At 42.7% G+C, this 26488-nt stretch overlaps 1 protein-coding gene across 5 annotated transcripts in view; it reads left to right on the forward strand.

Moving 5' to 3' along the window:
- CHN1 (chimerin 1) overlaps nt 1-26488 on the forward strand; it is a 186766-nt gene that overhangs the window by 153989 nt on the left and 6289 nt on the right. For all 5 annotated transcript variants that reach the window (XM_033947246.1, XM_033947247.1, XM_033947248.1 and 2 more), the window contains 2 exons: nt 19968-20141; nt 21483-21560. In XM_033947246.1, the coding sequence (XP_033803137.1) occupies nt 19968-20141; nt 21483-21560 (252 nt within the window). The remainder of the gene's footprint in view (nt 1-19967; nt 20142-21482; nt 21561-26488) is intronic.

The following is a 26488-nucleotide window of genomic DNA, read 5'->3' on the forward strand; positions in this document are numbered from 1 at the left end:
ATTGTTCTTATAATAAGATATATGAATTGACATACTGGGTCACACTTAAGATCGATCTAGTCCAGTATCCTGCTTCTAACAGTGGTCAAGGCAGGTCAGAAGTATCTGGCAGAATCCCCAAAAGTAACAAGATTCCATGCTTTCCCCAGATCTGTCTTGATAACAATCTCCAGAAATGTGTTAAAACTAGGACTGCACATAAATTAATCACAATTAAAATTTTTAATTGCATAAAGGGTCCCCCTTCACATTTCCTTCTATTCTCATACAGTGGCAAATGTAGAAGTAAATTCTCAGAACCGACATGTTTTAATTACTAAAATAAAAAATTATTTATTTATTTAAAATTTTTCTATACTGCTTAAGGACTAAACGGTTCACATGAGTTAAAACAAACATAATATTAAAATCGCCAGGCAATGGAGGTAAGAAAAAGTATTTATTTTTATTTTAGTAATTAAAACATGTCGGTTCTGGAAATTTACTTTTGCTGTCTATTCTCCCTTTTATGAAGCTGCATTAGGCTTTTTTATTGCCGGCCAGGGTGGTAAAAGCTCCGACATGCAGAATTCCTATCGGAGCTAATACCGCCACGGCTGGCAATAAAAAAGCCTAATGCAGCTTCATAAAAGGGGGTCTATATTTGTCACTGTACAAGTATAGGAGGAAATGTGAGGGGGAAAAATTTATGCAATTCAAAATTTTAATTGTGATTAACCATGATTGATCAATGTCCAGCCATAGTTCAAACCCTTTTTTAAAAACAGTACTGCATAGGTTGCTTTTACCACATACTCTGACAATGAGTTTCAGAGTTTAGCTATGTGTTGGGAGAAAAAATATTTGTTCTTTTTGTTGTTGCTGTTGTTTGTTTTTTTTTGGGGGGGAGATGTTATTTATCAAGTTTCAATGATCTTATCAAGCATAAATCTTGTACAGAAAAGATTGATACAGTCTAATACTTATCCAGAAAACAAAATACAGTGGTACCTTGGATTACGAGCATAATCCGTTCCAGGAGCATGCTCGTAATCCAAAATGCTTGTTTATCAAAGCGAGTTTCCCCATAGGAAATAATGGAAACTCGCTTTGATAGGTTCCTCCCCCCCCCGAATATCCCCGCTGTGATCCGGCACCCCCCCTGCGATTCGGCACCCCCCCCCCGCCACGATTGAGCACCCCCCTGCGCCGTGATTGGGCACCCCCCTACACCGCTTCTTACCGTCATCTGGGCACCGGCACCGGCATGTCCTGTGCTTGGTGCCGGTGCCCAAAGATTGGCCTCCTCTTCTGCTGGGCCTTGAACATTGCGCATGCTCAAGGCCTGCGAGTTCACTTTCTGAACGTGAACTCACAGGCCTTGAGCATGCGCAGATGCTCAAGGCCCAGCAGATGAGGCCAATCTTCGGGCACAAGCACCAAGCACAGGACATGCCGATAACCAGATGACGGTAAGAAGTGGCAGGTGGGTGCCCAATCACGGTGGGGGGGGTGCCCAATCGCGGCGGGGGGGTGCAGGATCGCGGTGGGGGAAGGGTGCTGGATCACGGGGGGAGGGTGCCGGATCACGGGGGGGGGGGTGCTCGTAAATCGAGCCACGCTCGGTTTCCGAGGCGTTGATTTTGCAAATGTTTTGCTCGTCTTGCAAAACACTCGCAAACCGGTGCACTCGTAAACCGAGGTACCACTGTATATATGGAAACATTGTAGACTATTCATTCTCAAGTCCACTATTTTTAGATTCAAGATTACATAGAGCAGAATAATAAAGGTACTACTAGATTTATCTAGAAAAACGAAAAGCAAAATACATCATCTGACGCCTGGGTCCCAGAGAATATCAACTTTAAGAGCTCAAAAACTTCATACCGACGCCTTCGCTTTTGTGTATTATCTGGATCTTAAAACCCCAAAATTCTTTCTGTCTATTTTTAAAGAATATTTTCAAAATCCTAATTTTATCTGGCAAAGTGCCACTGATGCCACTAATATTGAGGATTTAGCTGCCTCTTTATCAAAGGTCTCCAAACTAGTTGAAATATCTAATTGTTCTAATTTGTTGATGTTGGTCTTGCAACCTTTTAATTTATAGATAATAAGCTTGGGAGAAGGGAGGAATTGATTCTTCTAGAACTAAAAGTACTTCCAAAAAATATCTTTTCAACATCTCTCTAAGAGCCACTGAGAACACCTGAGAGAAGTTCAAGAAACGTGAATTGTTATTCTGGGAACTATTTTCCAAAATTTCTATCTTTCTCCTCAAGTTCATATTATCTTTAATTATAACATCCTGTATTTTATGTAACTCACTGAAATCCTTATCGTATTTATCAAAATGAAGTTTTGAAGAAATCGTTTCAACTTTTAATTCTTTCATAAGAACATAAGAAGTTGCCTCTGCTGGGTCAGACCAGAGGTCCATCGCGCCCAGCAGTCCGCACCCACCGCGGCCCATCAGGCCCGTGACATGTACGGTGATCATTGTCTGAACCCTTAAATCCCCCTTGGTCTCTATCTATTCTCTCTCTATATCCCATCTCTACCTCTATCTTTCAGGAATTTATCCAATCCTTCTTTAAAACCCTGTAGTGTACTCTGTCCTATCACAACCTCTGGCAGTGCGTTTCAGGTGTCCACCACCCTCTGAGTGAAAAAGAACTTCCTAGCATTGGTTCTAAACCTGTCCCCTTTCAGCTTCTCCGAGTGCCCACTTGTACTTGTGGTCCCCATTAGTCTGAAGAATCTATCTCTGTCTACCTTCTCGATACCTCTCATGATCTTGAAAGTCACTATCATGTCTCCTCTGAGTCTCCGCTTTTCCAGGGAGAAGAGCCCCAGCCGTTCTAACCTGTCTGCATATGAAAGACTTTCCTTGCCTTTTATCATTTTTGTCACTCTTCTCTGGACCCTCTCAAGCATCGCCATGTCCTTCTTGAGGTACGGCGACCAATACTGGACACAGTACTCCAGGTGCGGGCGCACCATCGCTCGATACAGCGGCATGATGACTTCCTTCGTCCTGGTTGTGATACCCTTCTTAATAATACCCAACATTCTATTTGCTTTCTTTGAGGCTGCTGCACATTGTGCCGTTGATTTCATTGTTGTATCCACTAGCACACCCAAGTCCTTTTCAAGGTTGCTTTCCCCTAGCACCGATCCCCCCATTTTGTAGCTGAACATCGGGTTCTTTTTCCCTATATGCATGACCTTGCATTTCTCTATATTAAATCGTGTTTGCCCACTCTTCCAGTTTGTTTAGGTCCCTTTGTAGGTCTTCGCATTCCTCTGCGGTTCTAACCCTGCTGCAGAGTTTGGTGTCATCTGCAAATTTTATAACTTCACACTTCGTCCCCGTTTCCAGGTCGTTTATAAATACATTGAACAGCAGCGGTCTTTCTTTTTAGTTCTTCCCTCCAGACTTTTAATTTGAGGGCACAAAGATTTCCCCAGATTAGCAACTAAGTCCCATAAAGAATAAAGAGTAACTTCAGGAGGTTTAATTCTGGAAAACTTTTGCAATTGTACAGTTGTAATCTTCTCACCAATCTGTATTTCCTCCTGATTACCTCGGTTAGAATCCAACTCCTTCTCAGGAATTTGTAGACTCACAGAATTCTTAGATGGTCTGTCCTCCAGTCGGGAAGACTCCAGGCCAACTGATGTTTTCAACAAAGCCTCCGAGTCAGAAACCGCCACCAGTGGTGTGTCCTGAACCTGCTTTGGGGAACTGGTGTTCTGCGGCTGAGAAGGTAGAGCTCTACAGTCGGGGCTCAGCATGGTGTCCAGCCCAGGGAGCTCTGCCATGCTTCTGCTCCATGCTGGCATCTCCAGTGGGCATCCCTCCGACATCATCTCAATCTGTGATCTCCTTAAAAAGTTATCAAGCGAAGCTGCGGGCTCAGGGTGCTGCAAGACACTGGCAGCACTCCTGCCATGCTGCTTCGGCATGAAGAAAGTTTTCCTGAAGCCCCAGAAAAATAACGAAATGAAAAAAAAACAAGAGGAGAGCTTCCACACGTCAGGTGAGTGCGGCCCTCGGATCATCTTCCAGTATGGCAATCTGTTCTTTTTGTTATAAAAGTACTATGTAAATTCATAGCATGTCCCCTGGCCTTTGTAAATAATTGGTTTGTGTTAACCCATTTCACTCCTCTCAGGATTTTATAGATCTCTATCATTATCACCGTCACCCATCTCTTCTCCAAGCTGAAGAGCCCTACCCTCTTTAACCTTTCCTCATATCAGAGGAGTTCCATCCCCTTGATCACTTTGATCGCCCTTCTTTGTATCTTTTCTAATTCCACAATTTTTTTTGAGATGTTGGCCACCAAAACTGAAGAATTAGATTCTGTCTAAATGTAAGACTATAGTTTACATAACTTGCTGTGTGTTTTTGAGTGTGAAATAAATGACGATGCTATAGACAGTGGTGTTCAGTGACATTTCTAGCAGGAGATTCAGAAGGTGAGCTAAACCAGGGGTAACCAATCAAAGCATTCGCCAAGTCGGATTTTCAGGATTTCCAGTGCATGCAAATAATCTCATGCATATTCATTGAAGAAATCCTGAAAACCCAACTAAATTGAGGATTTCAAGGACTGAGGTTGGACACTCCTGTGCTTAGCATTTATTGTAGTTGGAAAAAATGCAAGGGAATTCTAGACTACACTTAACAAAATCTACTTTGATTTCAATAACAGTTTCATTCACACAAGTTATTCAATTTTTCACCATTCAACTACACATCAAAAAACTCTGTGCAGCAAATGTCCCAGATTTCTTATTGATGAAGGAAAGCAAATTCACATTGTTAACATCAAGAATTTTTTCCACCTACTGGATGGAGTCTCTGTAGCTACAGAGCATACTTAAGCTGTTTCCTCATATGACTTTCTATAGAAAAAATATATTCATGTTCTGATAGCATCTCAATAATAGCAAAACAAAATCTCTTCACTGCCAGATATTTGGTAAACTAACACTAATGGCCTCTTTTACAAAGCCGCCCTAGCGGCTACGCTGCGCTAATGGCCCCAAAGCCCATAGAGATTTAAAGGGCTTCGGGGCTGTTGCTGCACAGCATCCGCTAGTGCGGTTTTGTAAATCCTACAAAGAAGCTTCTCAGACCCTATGTAGGAAACCTTAACACCACAAATACCAACCAATATGACTTCAAAAAGGCAGCACCGCCTTTATAGAACAAGAAGTCGCTCCCTATTGGAAAAGCCAGACAAGTCATCACCACACAAGCCACATGCCAACAGAACCTCTTATTTCTGTCGCATGCAAAGCTCAGACCAGCCCTCAAATTAAAAATTGTCCCATAGCTTAGCATCCCCCTGCCCTTTCTTATGCCCATGCCCCCACCTCCCAAAACCCAGTCTCTTCCTTGCCCTTCCCTATACATACACCCTCATGCCCTGGCATCAACCCTGCCCTTTCCTATGCCCCACCCCTCCCCGTAGCCCAGCATTAACCCTGCCCTTACATAGGGCCCTGTCCCCCCCCTTCACCCCTTCCTTATGCTCCCATCCTCTTTAGCTTGGCATCACCCCTGCTCTTCCCTATGCTCAGCCCCACCCCACTTTTCCCTGTGACCTAGAACCAACCCTATTCTTCCCTATGCCCAGATGCTATCTCCACCCCCCCCCACCCCACCTTTCTGTAACTCAGCATCAATCTTGCCCTTCCTTACACCCTCCCCATCTTCCTCCTGTAACCTTAGCAATATCCCTGCCCTTTCTTATACTCCCTACCTAGTCTGCATCTCCCCTGCCCTTCCTTATGTTCTCACCCCAAAGCCCTGAAGGCATGTCACTGCTGGCAGATGTACTTAGCAGATGAGAACTAAGACAGTGAAACTCATTCTGCTAAGCCAGCTTTGGAACTATGATACAAAAAAAATGATGTAAGTCCTTCATGAGTAGGGTTACCAGACGTCTGGATTTCTCTGGACATGGCCTCCTTTTGAGGACATGTCCAGTTAGCTTTTCAAAACCCGGAACTTTGTCCGGGTTTTGAAAAGCCTTCTCAAATCACAGTGGGCAGGGAGGAAATCCGCGCAAGCACTGATGCCACGTGATGACGTGATGCCCAACAGATGCCACGTGATGCCCAACAAGAGAAGGTAGTGGAGGGCAGAGCTAGGGCAGAATTGGGGGTGGGATTAGAGCATTACAGGGCAGGGATAGGTCTAGGGGTCCGGATTTTCTGATTGGAAAATCTGGCAACCCTATTCATGAGTAAAATCCAGATCAGCAAAGCCTTCCATAGATTTTTTTTTTTTTAATTATTATTATTTTGCTTTTATAATTTTCTTCTTATAAAGAATTTAAACATCTACAATTCCAGAGTACCTACCTGAAAAGGAAATCTCAGAAAATCATTGTTTGTGTGAGACGAGCAATACGGAAGACAGGAAGTGAACCTTAGAGTATAAGCCCTCTTGGGAAGAGTCCTACCAGCTGTGCCTGAATTTGTAACTCTCCTTGAGCTCAGATTTAGAAAAGGCAGGTCATTAAACCTAAAATCTACATCTAAACACTTGCCTGCAATGACATATCATATTTTTTATGGTAGTGAATGATCCTGTATGTATTTGAGCTTAGATGTCAATCCAGCAGCACATGACCAGAGGCCTAGAAAGTGCTGCGTGTCCCAGATGCATTGTATTCAATTAGCCTAGTTGACAAACAGAGACTATAGCCTGGCCCATAAACAAGATTAAACAAAATGAATTATTTTCCCTATGGTAATAGTACAAGCTTTAGTTTTATGTAGGATTCATTTAACGTGCCACGATAAATTAACAGAGTTTTCACTATGAGTTTTCATACGAAATGGGTGTTCACCCAGCAGTGTTAAACTCTTTTTAACTACGCTGATTTGCATTAAGTTAATAGCAATGCATTCATTTTCAGCAGATTGCTAAGGTGAGTCGACATCAAGTATTTTTAAATAATTGGACACGTTGCTAGAATGTTATTGTATGTAGTGCATCTCTGTGTATGTGGGTTGCTCTCAGCCACTTAGGATCATCCAGGCTCAATTTCTTTGTTTTCATTGTAACATGCTTATTTACATCTCCTAGTTAGATTTTGCAGAAATGTGTACAAACCCACAAATTCAGTATTATAGTTCAAAAACAATAATAAAACCATATATAAGTGTGGTAGTATGGGACCCATTTTCAAAAGACAAACACTTCCAAAAAAGCATAAAGTGGCACTTGGACGTTTTAATCACTTAAATGTCCAAATCACCATTTTTGAAACCTATGCCATTTGTGAGTAGTTAGTCTAAATTTCAAGGAGGCGTGTTGGAGGCCTATTTTGGCCAGGACTAAGACAGGCATATGACCTGGACATTTGGACTTTTGAAGCTAGACCTGTTTTAATAACAAATAAGTGTCAACGAGGTATCCAAATTGACCAGATTACCACTGAGGGCTTGGCTCTCCCTTGCTCCCCTATAGTTAATGACCCCCCACCCACCCCCAAAGATGTGAATTAAACAGTATGTACCTGTCTATATGACAGCAGCAGAAGTTACGGCCAGTCCTAGTAGAGCAGCAAACAGGACCTTGGAGTAGCCTGGTGGTTGGTGCAGTGGACTTCAGAGAAGGGGACTCAGGCCCATATTCCACTGTAACTAGTACACTTGTAGTGGAAAGTGTGATCCCACCAAAACCCTACTGTACTAACATATAAGTGATACTTGCAGGAATAAGGGCTATTGGGGTGGTATATAGTTGGGTACATTAGGTTTTGGATGAGTTTTGAAGGGCTCCCCATACATTGTAAAGAGGTTATAGTGGGACCCTTTATGTGCTCACTGCAGTACCCCCTAAGGTGCCCTATTACTCTGCTGGGATGTCTGTGTCCAGTCTACTAAAAATGTTAGCTCCTTCTACATTCCAATTACTTGTTTTCTGCATGTTTTTATGGGGGGGGATGATTTTTTTTTTCCCCCCGAAAATGGTAACAAAAAAAAAAAAAGATGCACTAAGAGTGAGCACATCTAGAAAGGTCATTTTTGAAAAAAAAGATAGACGTTTTGCAGTTTCAAAAATGGCCATTTCCACTACCCAATTTTTGGATGCACTTCACAAAACGTCCAAACTCAGACTTAAACGTCATATAAAAAATGGCCCTCCACATCTGCTGATCAAATGAAGCACTGTGCAAGTAGAAAAAAATAATCATAGAGCATTAAAAGGTACACACGCATCACAAAAGTACTATTTTTTACCTCGATTTGAACTCAATTGTTCAAATATCTTTCAAAATTCAAACCCATCAGTGAATGCCCAAGAAGGGAGAGGATATCAGCTGCTTGGTATACACATCAGGGACAGAGAGATATTAAATTAATTTCTTTCACATTTACCTCACCTTTATAAACTCATTTCACTGTTCATGGCATTCACCATGTGCAAATCATATCAGTCCTGAGATGAAAGACTGAACCTAAATCTAGGTCATATATTCAAAGAGGCAGAAAGACAAAAATACTTTCTAATTTTTAAACCTCCCAAATTATATGCCCATGCAAAAATTGGACAATCACTTCTGAGGTGCCATCCATTGACTGCTAGGAACTACCAGGGTAGGGATATTGCTCTCCCATCCTTGCTGTACCAGTGCCTAAGAATTCAGGACCTGATATTTAAAGGTGTTGGTTACTTAGTTAAGTGCTGCACACTGGGGTCAATCAGTGATTATTTTTTCAGCAGCATTATCCAGATAATATCACTGGAAATCGTTGCATTAGAGAAATGTGATTGCAGAAAGGCATGTCCAAAAAGCCATTGTGCTATGGTGAAATTTTCCACTCATGGCAATAAATTAGCTTTCCAATTAATTTGATGTATGCTGTTGAACCTATTCATTTCCAGCATTGTCACAGAGTGAATGACAGATGCATGAAGAAGCCTCCCAGTAGAGGTAGGGTTAGAGAAAAGGCATTAGAATTCAAAAAGAGCTGGAGCAAAAGGAGGGAGGGGATGGGATTTGGTATACCGCCTTTCCATGCTTATAATCAAAGTGGTTTAAATATTATATACAAGTAGTTACTTTGTGCCTGAGGCAATGGAGAATTAAGTAAGTTGCTCAGAGTCACAAGCAGCTGCCATGAGAATCAAGCCCTAGTTCTCAGGTCACTGCTTAGATAATCTTGATAGGCAGTATATAAATACCTAAATAAATAAATAACCATTAGGCTACTGGAAAAGTGAAGTCAAATCATAAGGGGGTTGGTGACCCAGATGTTTGAGGAGGCTACAATAGGGTAGGGTGGAGTATGGGGCAGGCCAAGGCAAAGCAGAGCAAATTCAAATCTTTAGCTTGAAGAGGGAGAAGCAGCACCTATGTCAGCAGTGAAGGGATTGGTTTATTTATGGACATGTTTTTATGTTTAATACTCTATAATGTACTTTTATCTGTGTTGTGTTATTTTGCATTTTGACATCAGCCTTCATCTTCTAGTTTTTGTTACTTATATAGCCTGTGTAATTAATATTTTTTTCTATTTAGATTGTTGTAAGTTTTCAATAAATGTTTATTAATATTTTAACTTTTCACTGCATATCGTTTAATAGTGTCCCCTGAGGAAGGCATTCCCATACACCGAAACAGGGATTCCTGTTGGGACTCTTATTTGGTTAATAAAGACATCACTCTTGCCTTTTTTGTTTGACTGTCGTTTCCCGAATGCGAGGTGTTTTTCGAGTGGTTGATTTTAGACAGTTAGAGAATTGTTTTGATCTTAATAGTTTTTATATTGCTTAGCACTATAGTATTAAAGTGGTTACGATAGGTAGTTTGAATAATTCTTCCAGTTCTACATTGTATAAATACACTTTAATATGTTTGTAAACTTGTAACCCATTCTGAGATCTCCTGGGAGGATGGGCTATAAAACCAAATAAATAAATCATTGTTTAAGATCCTGAAAGCAAAGGTTGCTGATTCAGTAGCCATTATAGTAAATAAATCTTTGGCAGCGATTGGCTGGCCCGGACCTTCTCTCCGACGTCAGAGCTGACATCGGGGGAAGGCTTGGGAGCCGGCAGCGTGCAATCGCTGCACGCGCCTGGCCTTAACCTTCCCTTCCTGGAGTTGCAGCAGTGACGAGCGGGCGGGCGGCAGTAACAGGGGGTGGGGGAGGGGCGGGCAGCAGGGGGGAGGGGCGGGCGGCAGTCAGCCCACATATCTCCAACAGGTGGTCTGTGTACCCCCTAGGATATGCATACCGCAGGTTGAGAAACCCTGCTGTAGTTGACCCTTCTGTCAGCTGGGAGCAGAAGTAAGCCGCAAGAATCTTAAAATCTACAAGTTACATACAAATCCAACTTAAGAACAGCTTTAAAAATGTAACTTGTTCTTAACCCGAGGACTGCCAGTGGTTCTCAAACCTGTCCTAGGTGACCCCAGGCAGTCAGATTTTGAGGATATCCCTAGTGAATATGCATGAGACAGATTTGCATACCTGTCACTTCCGTTATATACAAAACTCTCTTATGCATATTCAGTAGGGATATCCTCAAAACCTGACTGGCTGGGGTTCCCACAAGGCAGATTTGAGAACCACAGATCTATGCTATTTTTAGCCAAGGTTATTGAAAAAGGTGACATTAGATCATCTCCAGGAATTTAATACCCTGGAAGATGTTTTAGCTATGCATCAATTTGAGTTCAGTGCTAAGCATAGTATAGAATCCCTGTTGCTATCAAGTTTTGATTGTCCGTCATAGTGTTGAAATTTATATATTGGCAGCATTTGATGAACCATTCTCTTTTGCTGCAGTGACTAACTCACATTGCAATAAGTATTAGTGTACTGAGTTGGTTTTCCTCATCATTAACTGGTTGTCAACCACAAGTACATCAGGGTGATTACTGTTTTCTCTAACTTCGGGGATCCCACAGAAATCAGCATGATCCACGATATTTACTTTCTGCATGTTATCAGTCTGCTATTTTTGGGTCTTTTATAAGATCTATACTAATGACCTGCATTTTTTTTCTACTTTACCTCTGTTGAGCAAACATTGGATTTGGTGAAATTGTATTCAAAAATCATTGCGACTTGGATGTATGCCTTAATATGAAAAAAAAAAATTGTATCTTTATGGCTCTTCATGATCACAGGCACCTTCACATCTTTTTATATATGGATGGTTGTTGCTTCCCAAAGTAAAAACGTTTAGGATCTGGGCATTATAATTGATTCCACCTTATCTATGAAAGCACACATGGCGCATGCTTGAGATTGTTTTTCTATAAACTGTGGATGTTGTGACAACTGAAATCATTTTAAAACTATGGTACATAATATGTGTACAGTATTTCAGTCATTGGTTCTCTTGTAAATTACTGTAATAGTTTATTGAAAGATTTACCCAAGTCCACCATAGGAGCACTGTAAGTGTCACAGAATGCTTGAATATTAATGGGGGCAAGCCATTTTAATTCAGTACCTCTATTATGAGAATTACATTGATTCCCAATCATAGGTGCCAGCTCTTTGGGTACTCAGTATTTTTTGCAGCACTGCTCAGACATTAGAGCTGAAATCTTCCCGATGTAGAGCAGCAGGGGGAAAGCAGGAAGCCCAGAACACATTGGCTTAGTAAGAGTGCATACTCCTATTCCCTGGGCTGCTAGAACATGTTCTCCCACTCAGCATGTAATCTTTCAGGTTTCAAACTATGATCCTTGCTGAGCTTCCAAAGCTCAGGGTGAAGCATGTAGCAAAGAATCTGATGTAGACTCTGCAGGCAGAAAGGTGGCCATAGGTCTGGGATCTGTGAGTGACAGGGTAAGTGCTGCAGTGCAAAAGGAGATGAGGAACCAGTCCCAGAAAACAGGAATGTGCCTGGAGCCAGGGAAAGCAGAATAAGGATATGATCCAAGCCTGTGGTCAATGGGAAGTCACAAATTGAAGACCAGTTAAATCTACGAATAAATGGAGGTCTCATCTGTAGAGGAGAGTGAGAAATGGGAACCAGTAAAGGGATAGGTGAGCCAAATCTGCATGGAATGGCAACTAGCTTAGCTCTTGCTGGGGAATAGAGGGAAATAGAAGGCTGGTAAAAGGGAAATGAGAAGCAGAACAGGTTAAGATACAGGGAGGAGAACAGGCCAAATATAAAACATCAAATTATGCCTATGCAGGAGAAGAAAAATTAAAAAGTACAGAGAGAGGATGGGGGAGAGATGAAATTAGGGAAACATGGAAAAAATTGGGGGGAATAGAGTGTGGTAAATGAGCTGAGGGAAAAGAGGGACTGGTTGGAGAAAAGTACTATAAATGGCTTGAATGGAGGGAGGGAGGGAGACAGAGTGGCAGGTCCTTAGTTTTTGATTTGTCCACATTCCCTGGCCCTGCTCTTGACATTTAGATACATCGCTACTATTTGCTACCATATGTATTTTGTTTTTCTCTTTTTTTTTTCTTTGCTGGGTGAGGGGAAATTTGTTGTGAGTTGAGTATCCCGATCATTTTCAAAAGTTGGCTTCTGTGCTCCCAATTCAATAATTCATACAGTTTAAAATTCTCACTTTAGAGTGCAAGGTGTTGAATGGGGAGACTCTAGTCTCTATGGCTTGCCTACTTAATAATGATACTGTTAGTTAATGTTTTATTGTGTTTGTTCTTTTGAAACATGTTTTAGTATTTTTAATATGTATGCATGTAATTTTGTAAACTTCATAGTTTTTATGCAGTACAGTCAAACCTCGGTTTGCGAGTGTTTTGCAAGACGAGCAAAACATTTGCAAAATCAGCACCTCGGAAACCAAGCTTGACTCAATTTATGAGCGCCCCCCCCACCCCCACGATCTGGCATCCTGCCCCGCTCACGTGCCCCCCCCCCCCCGCCACGATCTGGCATCCCCCACCCACCCAAACACATTGGCTTACCCCCATCCGGCACCAGCACCAACGCACAGGACGTGCCGGTGCCCAAAGATCTGCTGTCTTCCTTTTACTGGGTCTTGAGCATCTGCGCATGGCCTTCAAGTTCTCGCTCTCTCCGAGATGACGGTTCTCGGGGGGGGGAGCATTCGCGGGCGAGGAGAGATGCTCGCAAATCGAGTCAACGCCTGGTTTGCGAGTCATGATTTGCGAGAATGTTTTGCTCGTCTTGCAAAACACTTGCAAACCGCGTTACTCGCAAACCGAGGTTTGACTATATAAACTTCATTTCAACAGGGAGAGAGACTTCAGATACCACTTAAAGGCAGCATATTGGCTTGCCAATAAAACAGTGGTCAATTGTAATCATAAGTCAGAAAACCTCCAGATGGTGCTAACTAAAAAGAATGTTATGAATCATACAGATTTTTGTGCCAGGTTTCCAAAAATATAATACAATAAAAGAACTTATCTTAAAATTGTTGTTAACTCTTGTGATTTTGAAATTACATAACCGACCGTGGCTTTCGTTTTATTGCATTACAATTGTCTAAACATTATTCATGACTGTTCAGTTTCACATTGTATAAGACAGCGGTTTTGTCCACATGAAGAAACAATGGTCCACGTTCAATAAATGATGCCAAAAATTAGACCCCGGGAAAATCCGCGCTCAGCACCATTCTTTATAGAATAGCGCCTAGTGGGGATTCCAGTGCCCAACTTTGGGGAACAAGGAATTGCACCAAGTGAAATCTGGTATATATCCTGGCATATAACTTGGATCCTTTAAGACTTCACGGATATAAGTGGTATATGAATAAATAAATAAATACAATAAAAAATAAATAAAACCCGCTCATGCCCCTCCCATGATCACATCCCCTTTTTGGGTTACATGCAAGGACTTAGGTTCAGCTCTTTATAGAATTGCACACAGACAGATTTAAGCACAAATCCTAATTAGTTCTGATTAATGTCAGTGATTAACAAACAAACTCTTTGGGGAGAAAACATAAATAAATCAATTATTCAAGTTTCAAGTTTATTTAAAATTTGATTGATCGCCTAATCATAAATTCAAGCTGATATACAGTACTAAAAATAATTTCCAACAACATACAGGGGAACAATACAAATACCATAGACATGACTTATGGGACAAACAGAACCATAAGGAAGGATGGGATAGAGATGCAATAATTGATAGAAAATGAAACAAATAAGGGAAAAACTACAAAAGAAAGGGATAAAAGAAATAAAAAAAAATCTAGAATGGAATTAAAAGAAATCAGAGTCTGAGATAAAAGGGCTCCTTTTATGAAGGTGTGCTAGTGTTTTTAATGCACGCACTGGATTAGCGTGCGCTAGCTGAAAAATTAATGCCTGCTCAAGAGGAGGTGGTAGCGGCTAGCGCTTGAGCTTGCACTGTTCCACGCATTAAGGCCCTAACGCGCCTTTGTAAAAGGAGCCCAAAGTGTGCAGTCTTTACTTAAGGGAGCTATCAGTCAAAAGCATCTTTAAAAACAAAGCATTTTAACTTGCCCTTAAATCTATCTATATGACGCTCTTCCCTTAAGTAGGCAGGTAAGGCATTCCACAGTTGAACTGTGATGGCTCGTTATCTAATTTATTTGTGCACAGATCACAGGATCGCCTGCAACTTTGGGTACCAAGGTTTGGGAGCCATTTCTACTGTAGAATCCAAGGGAATGTTACTCAGCATTTCTTCTTGTCCTTAACATCTCAAAAAATTAAAGAATCTAGCCCTCTGTCTTTTTCTTTCCTAGTATTAAAATAATATAATAAATGTAATTCCGCTTATTTTTTTATAGCCATCAAGGTAGTGTTTTTCTTACATTGTTTTCCTTTTATAGTATTTCATTTGCACTGCTTACCCATTTCTTACTCTTTTTGAAAATGACCAATTTTTTTTTTTTTTTTGTAAGTTCTTGTTGTAATACATCTTGGATAATTATTTTGTAATCCGCCTTGAACTGCAAGGTAATGGCGGAATAGAAATCCCTAATGTAATGTAATGTAATCATGTAAAATCATAATTGCAATAAATAAAATAATATAAAGAAAAATAATGCTGGCCCCTGAAAGTGATGCTCAGTGGGTCTCTTTTCCTCTTCTCTCACGAAAAAGACAGAAGTTTGGCATCAAGATCTGCTATCGAGCTAATTACTGTTTGACTTGTTTAATCTAACAGTTGTTTGTATTAATTTAGAAAGTGCTCCATGATCAGATCATTGTTATTTTACGGTGAATTCAAGGTGACAGAATTATGTTTTCCATTGATTTCCTAACACAATTACAGAATATTTTGGTAATGAAAACTTAATGAAATTAACTGGCATGTTTCCAAAACCTAAAGCAGCTGAAAGATTTCTGTGCATTTTTCTGGTATTAAAACTCCAAAAAAGCTTAAGTACAAATACAAATAAAATATCCAAAGAACACTTTAGACTTTGGAACAGGTGACATAAGTAGTTTATTTGTGTTTTGAAATGCTTAGAAGCTTTGTCATTCCTTGGAGTTATAGATGGTGTATGGAATCTACCAGAAACCCCCACCATCTCTCACCATCTTCTTGAAGTATCACACTTGGGAATTTTACAACTCATCTTTCCCTTATTCTTGGAGTTGCTGAGCCAAACTCAGTGGTCTGGTCTTGAATAGTGAATAGTTTATTGGTACATCAAATACTACAAAGTGAAGGTGTAAACCAGTTTTAATCATGACTTTGAGTCCTTCTTTCCCCTCCCTTTTACTCCATCTAATCATCTGTAATGATAAGTCAACCATTTGGTCAATATTCAAAACCACCTCATTATATAGGGCTCCTTTTACTAAGGTGCACTAGCGTTTTTTTATATTTAAATATATTTATTGATTTTTAAATCATATAATCAAGAATACCTTGTACAGAAAGCAAATTAGCAATTCCACATAAAGCAAGAAACATTCCAATAACATTTAAATCATGTATAAACTAAAATGCTCAAGTCCTCAAATTTGGATCCAAGATTTCTTATAAAAAAAAAAACAAAGATAGAAGAATTGAACAAATGTACACTCTTTCATAAAGTTAGCTGGAGGGCTGATTGCTGGGATTAATCAATAATCTTAGAGCTTATGATTTTTCTACCTCCAATCGGGAGAGCGCTAAAAAGGAAGTCAACTGATTAGGCTCAAAGAAAACATATTTAACTGACCGGTAATGCACTATACATTTACAAGGGTGTCGCAAATAAAAAGTAGCACCCAAAGATATAACACCTGGCTTCAACATAAGAAATTCACGACGACGTTTTGAGTCTCTCGTGATAAATCAGGAAATACCTGCACTTTACAACCCATAAATTCTTTCTGTCTATTTTTAAAGAACAGTTTTAACAACCATACTTTATCAATAGAGAGAGCTACTGTTATAATCAAAGTACTCGGTTCTACAGCCTCTTTATCAGATTTTTCCAATAACTCCGATACATCCAATAGTCCTTGATCCGATGACTTTAGTGCACGCAGGATATTACCGTCCGCTACACCGCATGCTATGCGGCTAGAACTAACGCCAGCTTAATGCTGTTGTTAAGGTCTAGCGTGCGCGGCAATTCAGCGCGCGCTATTCTTCTTGTTAATGCCCTAACGCACCTTAGTAAAAGTAGCCCATAATAGCTAAAGAATCGGAACTTGACCAGCTGGATTTTAAGCTGAAACTGTTCCAAAATCTTGCTAAACTTGCCCACTTGAGCGAATGGGCAAGTTATGACCGGCACATGTAGTTGTTTTCCTTCCAGCCAAACATACACAATTGATGCTATAAATCTGCAATAGCTAGTTAAGTAAAAAGACAAAAGGATGACTGGTGACCAGTTTCCTCTCCCCCAATACCCCCTTGCTTCTCCTATGGCCATTCCCCTTTTGAATTACATGCTATTAGAGAAAGGTACTATGCCTTATAGAACAGCATGCATCCAGATGTGCACGCAACTTTCAGTGGGTTCCAATTAATGTCAATAAATGGTCGTTACTAATCAAACTTATGGGAAAATTCTAATGGGATTGGCATTCAAATGTGGATTCCTATCGATTGAATGTCTTATCAAAATTACAACAACTACCTATTAGTTGTAAAATTATAAATAAATTAAAAAAAATTTATTATTGTGCTCAGTCACCTCCACCAAGGTCATAACTGGGATAAGTACCAGGACCAAGATTTTTAAGGAACCATCACAGCACAATGTTGTTCTCCACCTGATGTTATGCGGATTATCAGCCAAGTTATTAACTCTCTCTGAAATATATCTGTGTGTGAACAATATTAAAGTACTGCTATAAAGAAGCACTTATCTGAGTTATCAGCGCATGGAGACACATTTCTTTTACACAGTTTATTAAAAAAACATTTTTTTTTACTCAATTTTTCACGTTCACGTTTGGGTAATCACAGGCAGCTGGGAAGGACAGGACTGGATTCCAGGACATGCTGCCGTTGGACTCTAAATACAGAACAGCAATAGGATCTCCATGCGCTGATAACTCAGAGAACACAGAGATAAGTGCTTCTTTATAGCAGTACTTTAATATTGTTCATACACAGAGAGAGTTAACAACTATGGCTGTGTAATTCGCATACCATCAGGTGGAGGAACAACATTGGGCAGGAATCACTAAAGTCCCGAAATCTATCCGATTCGTGTCCTATCCATTTCCAAGTCATTGTAGGCGATCGATTCAGTAAAGCTTGTCCATGCAAATGATCCAATCATAAACACACCGCTATTAGCACTCAAACATCGATCAACGTGCGTGCGCACTGTATCCTTGTTGGTTTTGAAGCTCATAACGCATGCGCTAGCTCTTTAGAACTTCACTGCGTAGAAATGGGGCATGGTTTAATTGTGGACGTCATTAGCGGACTCCGAATGTGCCTACCGCAAAGCATTGTTGTCGTAAAAAAGGCAATACAAGGAAGTCTTCTTATCAACTGTTATTTTTCTGAAGTACTGTTGCAAGCTGTACAAGCTGTGACCGTAGATTTTTGAAAATTTTTAGCGACACCCTGACGTCACATTACGCGACAATCCAGCTGGAAGGAAGGGGGGAGGGATAGCTGGCCCATAAAAGTTTTATTTGATTTTGGAATTTTTTTGTTATTTGGCATTGATATTTGAAATGTACAATGCACAAGGAGAGCACGGGGTTAATCCGCAATTTTCTCGCCATGCGCATTACAAATCCGAGATTCACTTTCGCGCTCGCTATGCGCATTCCAAAAAAATTAAAAAATATATCTCTAATGCTTATGTACATGAACATATACATATATTTAAAAGTTTTGATATATTTTGGATTTTTGGAGGAGTAGATATATATTTTTAATGGGGTTCTTAACATGCACACATCAGTTGCTAGGCAGAAATAGTCGGCGAGGATGTAAACGACTGGTCCTCAGCAGTCGTAACTTTTTGGACAGGAAAGGCCAGTCGGTTTGGATTAAATGATTTCATGAATCGACGCGTTAAAAAAAATTTACATGCATTTTTACTTATTTGCATGCGCAGATCAGATCGGGTGCGGATGGGGTTTGGAGGAAGGTTAGTGAATCGAGCCAGAGTCGGAAAGTGAGCACAAACCAAGCAGTACACGATCGGTTTGCTTAGTGAATCTAGGCCATTGTGCTGTGATAGTTCCTTGAAAATCTTGGTCCTGGTATTTATCCCAGTTATGACCTTGGTGGAGGTGACTAAGCACAATAAGATTTTTTTTTTTTAATTTTATTTAAAATTTTACAACTAATAGGTGGTTATTGTAATTTTGATAAGTCATTGAATCGATAGGAATAAATAGTCATTAGCACACAATTATTGATGCTAATTGACTCATTAGCCAGTTAATTGGCATGTGCATCTTGGGAGCATGTACCAAATTTTGGTACGCAAATCTAGGCGCCATACATAGAATCCAGAGAATAATGCATGGCCTGTACAAAATACTAGCTCAACATGGATCTTGTGTCTAATTTTGGGTGTAGCACTTTGACCTGCCAAAAACTGGTATAAATGCTGGCACCCCAAAGAATATCATTTGTACAAATGATATTATTCTATAACATCATGCCTGAATCCTAGGAGCAACCCGACCCGACCATGCCCTGTCCATGGCCACATCCCCTTTTGAGTTGTGTGCTATAAAATTGAAGCACACATGTTATACTTGATTCTGCAATTCCATTGTCATATGAGATGGTTATATGCGGTACCTTATTGTATGTTAAACCCCCATTTGACCGGTATAAAGGCAGGCTTTTCATGATAATGACAGGGATAGCCATCCAAATGATAACAAGAAATTGGAAGAGTTCTGATATTTTAAATTCTCCTTTTTGGTGGGCAAATTTGTGTTCTAGTTACAAATATGAAAAAATAATGCAGAATGTTTGGGGAATAATAAGGTATTTAAGTTAGTGTGGGGCCGTTAGCAGCTTTTGTTGCATCTATTTAAGATATGTAGTTATATATTTATGTCTTGTATCTCTTTTAAATTAGGTTTCGTTCCCATACACATCCGGGGGAGGGGAGGGGGGATACCGCATATATATCTGATGTATGTTTACATTTCTGTTATACAGGGTTGGGGGTAATGATGTCTTTTAATTTCTGTAGTTCAAAAGTGCTTTGTAATGGTTTGATGTTTCAGATGTATATATTTATATTGCACTGTTCATATTGGAAAATAATAAAATTTATAAAAAAAAAAAAAAGCACACATGTTATGGAATAGCAGCAGGGCAGATCCGCATGTAAATCCTAATGACTGCCAATTAACACTAATTGTTGATTGCTGACACCTCATTAACTAATTAGTTAATGCATAGATCTGGGTTCCACACCTAAATTTGCGCTCTCAGCTTTGTGCGACCTATATAGAATCTGGTGGTAGGTGTCTAAATGTAAGGCACCTTGTTACAGAATTGTCCTTCACATGCTTTCATCCATCACTGAACATATTGCATTTGCAATTTATCTTCTCAGATTGCGGTTTGAATGTTCACAAACAGTGTTCCAAGATGGTTCCAAATGACTGCAAGCCTGATTTGAAACATGTCAAAAAAGTATACAGCTGTGACCTTACCACACTGGTGAAAGCCCATAACACTAAAAGACCAATGGTAGTAGACATGTGCATACGGGAAATCGAATCTAGAGGTAAGGTGTAATTAATTCATAGTTGAATTAATGCTTTTTGTTATAACTAATATTGACAAAACTCAATGGGGCAAAAGCAGTGGCACTTTCAGTGCAAGAAAACACATTGTTTCCCATGGAAACTTTACCGGCAGGGTCTGAGCAGTCATAGTCTTACTTTACTGCCTAGTACCTGAGCGCTGATTGACTCAAGCACTGACAGGAAAGTAAGGCTATCACAGCCGACATTGCCAGTAAAGGCCTCCAATGCCCAATTAAAAAAAAAAAATCTCTCCTTCCGTTCTCACCGAGACTGCCAAGTCATTCCCTCACAGGAAAACCCCTCAACTCCCCCCCCTCTGCCTTTAAGTTGCAAATTGACAGGAGGGATGCCCACTCCTCCTGCCGACAGCCCCCACACACACCCCAACCCCATGTACTTTAAAAAAAATCAGCAGGAATGCTGCCCATTCCCTCCTATTAAGAGATACCCAATACCACCCCACAACACACACACAACCCCATACCTTTTTGTTGAAAATCTGGCAGGAGTATTGCTCACTCTCTTCTGCTGTTAAGATAGGAGGGAGTGGATATCCCTCCTGCCAAATTTTTTGTTTTTAAAGATAGGGATGTGAAGGAGCTTGCGGGGGGAGGGGGAGTCATTTTTTTTCTCTATCACAGCTGAGCCATCGATTGGCGGTTTCGGGGCTTCCTCTGCCAGCTTAGCTGATAGCAGCTGAGCCAGCAGGGGAATCTCCAAAGCTGTTGGCGGCTTCAAGGAGACCCACACCTCAGATCGGGGCAGAGGGAGCAGCTTGACAGGAGGGAGAAGCTGTGCCTAGTGATTGCTCTTCTGAGCAAGCTCCAGTCACAGTTCCTCCCCATTTTTACAGTGATTCTCTGCACGAATAGCATGCATTTATTTGCATGCTATTTTGCTGAGTATCGCCAGTAAAAGAAAAATCACTTCCATCACAGTATTTTCTACCGTGATGTTGGAGCTCTGTGCATCCGGTCCTTAATGTTTTAGTTTTATTGCCACAGCGAGTTCTAGGGAGTGGCAACAACAGTAGGGACAGGAGGGAAGGATTCAGGGGATGATAGCTGATGGATCCAGAGGAAGGAGCTGATGAACTGGGAGAGGGTCTGGGGGAAGGTAGATACTGAGCCAGGAGCAAGCTCTTGTGCTTTTCCTGTAGATTCCTGCAGCACTGATGAAGAGCTCATTGGGTTAGAACCAACCCATGGGCCTTATCTGTATTACACATTCATAGAATGAAGAGGGGATGGAGGAGTTGAACCCAAATTCCAGTGAGATGGTATTTTTAATGCAAACCTTGATTGTTCCTTCTCTAATAGGTCTTAATTCTGAAGGACTCTACAGAGTTTCAGGCTTTAGTGATCTGATTGAAGATGTTAAAATGGCTTTTGACAGAGGTATGTTTAATTTCACATATAGAACCATGCTTTAAATTATTTCCAATGTTGATGGTTTTTATAGCCATTTTGCTTCTGTTATGAGGTTTCTGGTTATACAATACTTTTGCAAGCAATACATTTCTTCTGTCCCATTGATTTACAGAAATTGTTAGCGATCACCGCTGCATTTACATAATTTTAGATAGTTTGGTCTTTATACTAAGTCACAGTAGAGGTTTCTACCACAGCCCAGAGCGCTCAAAGAATTCCTATGAGTGTCGGACCATTTAGCACCACGGCCCACAGTAGAAACCTGTACCATTGGCTTAGTAAAAGAGGGCCATGAAGCATTATCTAAGCTCAGTCTAAGCATTTTCCACACCAACAGCTAACTCTTTACCAATAGCAGCACTGGAACCTACAATAGTCTTTACCATGAAATTTTCTACCCTGTTTGTCAACTCCCCAAAAAAGATCTTTCTGGGTATTACAAAAAAAAAGAAAAATATCTTCTGCTCATACCCCCAAATTCTGTATGTAGCGCCATAAGTTGTACCTGCAAATCAGTGTGCACAGAAAATTTATGCACATGGCTTGGGCCCCGATGTTCTAAACTTACCGTTAAAATCCTTTGGGCTGTTGTAGTGCCGGTAAGTTTTCCGATTTCAAAAAGACAAGCAAGGCTGCAAAAACTTTGCATGCAAATGAGCTCTGCGGAGGTCCACAGAAATTCTATCCAATCAGTCACTGGAGAAAGTGACGGGCCCATGTGCAGTATAGTCCAGGAAATGCTACTTCATAGGCACACGTGAACCTCAGTCATAGGTGTGCCTTATTGTAGCACATCATGGGTGCGTGTTATAAGCATCCATCAATGCCATAGGTGGAGGGAAGGGGCAGAGAACTACCAGCAAACCATGCAAATGCTTTTTCCTGCACTGCTTATGAGGGACATGAAGCCCCCATATTTTGGGGGAACTTCCAACTCTCATGCAATCGGCAGCTCTAAGCCTGCTGGCATATGCTTTTAGCGAATATACATGAGACGCGTTTTTAAGACATGCACATGAGAAACGCTATTATACACAAATATATGAGGGGGCCGCTGAAAAGTTTTCAGCCCTCCCAACAAAGTTGGGGCAGTCTCCATCGAGGATTATACATTTAATCCAGTGATTTTCCACTTTTTTCGTTCTGTTGGCAAAATATGGATTGAAAAATGTGGAAAATCACTGGTCTAAGTGTATAGCCTTTGATGGAGACTGCCCCAACTTTGTTGGTTGGGCTGAGAACTTTTCAGCGGCCCCCTCGTATGGCACCCCTATCAAATATGATAAATACCGTATTTTCACGCAAATAACACGCACCCGTATAAAACGCGCACACGTGTATAGCGCGCAGAAATCACGATGATAAGCACAAAAACTTTGGTATAACGCGCTCACGATTATACCGCGCATGCTGCCCGACTCTCCGTTCACCCCCCTGACTTCCGTGCACTGCCCCGCCTCTCCGTGCGCTGTCCCGACTCTCCGTTCACCCCCCCTGACTTCCGTGCACTGCCCCGACTTTCCGTGCGCTGTCCCGACTCTCCGTTCACCCCCCCCTGACTTCCGTGCACTGCCCTGACTTTCCGTGCGCTGTCCCGACTCTCCGTTCACCCCCCCTGACTTCCGTGCACTGTCCCCCCTTGAAGGTCTGTCCCCATCCTGAAAGCCTGATGCCCCCCCCCCGACGTCCGATACATCCCTCCCCCCGAAGGACCGCCGATTCCCCAACAATATCGGGCCAGGAGGGAGCCCAAATCCTCCTGGCCACGGCGACCCCCTAACCCCACCCCGCACTACATTACGGGCAGGAGGGATCCCAGGCCCTCCTGCCCTCGACGCAAACCCCCCTCCCCCCAACGACCGCCCCCCCAGCCGACCCGCGACCACCCTGGCGACCCCCACGACCCCCCCACCCCCCTTCCCCGTACCTTTGGTAGTTGGGCCAGAAGGGAGCCCAAACCCTCCTGGCCACGGCGACCCCCTAACCCCACCCCGCACTACATTACGGGCAGGAGGGATCCCAGGCCCTCCTGCCCTCGACGCAAACCCCCCTCCCCCCCAACGACCGCCCCCCCCCAAGAACCTCCGACCGCCCCCCCAGCCGACCCGCGACCCCCCTGGCGACCCCCACGACCCCCCCACCCCCCTTCCCCGTACCTTTGGTAGTTGGCCGGACAGACGGGAGCCAAACCCGCCTGTCCGGCAGGCAGCCAACGAAGGAATGAGGCCGGATTGGCCCATCCATCCTAAAGCTCCGCCTACTGGTGGGGCCTAAGGCGCGTGGGCCAATCAGAATAGGCCCTGGAGCCTTAGGTCCCACCTGGGGGCGCGGCCTGAGGCACATGGTCGGGTTGGGCCCATGTGCCTCAGGCCGCGCCCCCAGGTGGGACCTAAGGCTCCAGGGCCTATTCTGATTGGCCCACGCGCCTTAGGCCCCACCAGTAGGCGGAGCTTTAGGATGGATGGGCCAATCCGGCCTCATTCCTTCGTTGGCTGCCTGCCGGACAGGCGGGTTTGGCTCCCGTCTGTCCGGCCAACTACCAAAGGTACGGGGAAGGGGGGTGGGGGGGTCGTGGGGGTCGCCAGGGGGATCGCGGGTCGGCTGGGGGGCGGTCGGAGGTTCTTGGGGGGGGACGGTCGTTGGGGGGGAGGGGGGTTTGCGTCGAGGGCAGGAGGGCCTGGGATCCCTCCTGCCCGTAATGTAGTGCGGGGTGGGGTTAGGGGGTCGCCGTGGCCAGGAGGGTTTGGGCTCCCTTCTGGCCCGATATTGTCGGGAAGTCGGCGGTCCTTCGGGGTGGGGGTGCGAGTGGTCCTGCCGGGGGGGGGGGGGATGTATCGGACGTCGGGGAGTCGGCCGGGCAAGAGGGCTTGGGCTCCCTCTTGCTCCGATCGTGGATGCGGGTGCGGGTGGGAGCGCGTGCGAGCGGTCGTTCGGGGTGGGGGTGCGAGTGGTCCTGCCGGGGGGGGGATGTATCGGACGTCGGGGAGTCGGCCGGGCAAGAGGGCTTGGGCTCCCTCTTGCTCCGATCGTGGATGCGGGTGCGGATGGGAGCGCGTGCGAGCGGTCGTTCGGGGTGGGGGTGCGAGTGGTCCTGCCGGGGGGGGGATGTATCGGACGTCGGGGAGTCGGCCGGGCAAGAGGGCTTGGGCTCCCTCTTGCTCCGATCGTGGATGCGGGTGGGAGCGCGTGCGAGTGGTCGTTCGGGGTGGGGGTGCGAGTGGTCCTGCTGGGAGGGTGAATCGGGCGTCGGGCGGGGTGGGAACTATGTTTTAAAACTTTTGTATACCGCGCTCACGCATATAACGCGCGAGGGGTATGCGCGGTAGGTAAAAACGCGTATAACGCGCGCGTTATATGCGTGAAAATACGGTATATCTTCAACTTCCATCTCTCATGCAATTGGTAGCCCAGACCTGCCAGTGTACGCTTTTGATGCATGCGCATGAGAAGTGCATTTAACACACACACCTGAGATGAGCTTTTTTAACACTACCGGCAACTCCAGAGCTGCTGGTAATTTTGGAGCATTAAAGGCCAGTGTTTTATTTCATGCATCACCAGGCAATGTCTGGACATTGCCCAGAGTGCTCATTATAATATTAATGACCTCATTGTGTACATTTAAATAGTAGTATTGGAGGATGCTACGCCCAAATCCCGCCCTCGACACTCCTCCTGACACGCCCCATTTAGCTATGGTCGTTCAGCGGTACTATGGAGGCCTAGGTCGTTTATAAATACGTCCAAAACCCGGTTTGATTATCGGCACTTGGACGTTTTTGACTGATGATCGTCCAATTGCTGACTTAGGCCTTTTTTGGACGTTTTTCTCTTTCGATTATGAACCCCTTAGCATTCCATACACCTCTAGGTTTTTTAATAAAGTTCAATATATTTTATTAATAATTTTAAATATAAACAAGTCATGACTCAAAACAGTTCACAGAAATGATTGGCAAAACAGATTAATTACAATAATCAATATACAAATAATGTTGATACTAAGGGCTCTTTTTACAAAGCCACGCTAGCGGTTTAACGCGCGTAATAGCATGTGCTAAACCACTGGCCGCGCTAGCCGCTACCGCCTTCTCTTGAGCAGGCGATAGTTTTTCAGTCAGCGCGGGGGTTAGCACAAGATGAAAAGTCGTGCGCGTTAACCCCGCTAGTGTGGCTTTGTAAAAGGAGCCCTAAATATACCTAAACATAAGAAAACTAACATCATGGATGTACATTACAAAAAAAAAAAAAGATATTCATTTTAAATGTGATATGTCGCTATATTTTGTGAGGGAATTCCAAACTTTTAAAAAAATATGCAAACATCCCTTCCTTTCCGCAAACACTCTCTCGTACTTAGCAGTTAGACTTACTAAATTACACCTTTCCTTGTATTCGACTCTTGAAAAGACTTTCCAGTGAGCAAGAATTATTTTAATTGCTAAGTTAAGCAAAATTCATACAAGTTTGGCCTGTTCAGCTGTGATTGAAGTACTCATGTAAAGTCGACCCAACACAATTGTATTTATGGTCAACGGCTCTTTAACCTTAATCAATGAACATATAATATCCCAAACTTTATGCCAATAGAGTTGTAATAAATCACATTGGAAAAGTGAATGTACCAAAGTTCTTGTCTCCTTATTACAAGACCTGCGTGACCTGACTGCTTGAAACACAATTGTGCCGGTGCAGCCGTGAGCCTTTTTTGGCATCTTTGCTAACTCAAGGTGCTACTATGAAACTTGCTGCTAGAAGCTAAGGGCTCCTTTTAGTAAGCAGCGTAAGAGCATTTTACCTCAGCCGGTGAGGTAAATACTCCGAGTCTCATTGAATTCCCTTGAGCGTCTGAGAATTTACCTTGCCAGTCCACAATAAAATGCTCTTATGCTGCT

The sequence above is a fragment of the Geotrypetes seraphini genome, chromosome 5 (assembly GCF_902459505.1).
Source record: "Geotrypetes seraphini chromosome 5, aGeoSer1.1, whole genome shotgun sequence".
Classification (NCBI taxonomy): Eukaryota; Metazoa; Chordata; class Amphibia; order Gymnophiona; family Dermophiidae; genus Geotrypetes; species Geotrypetes seraphini.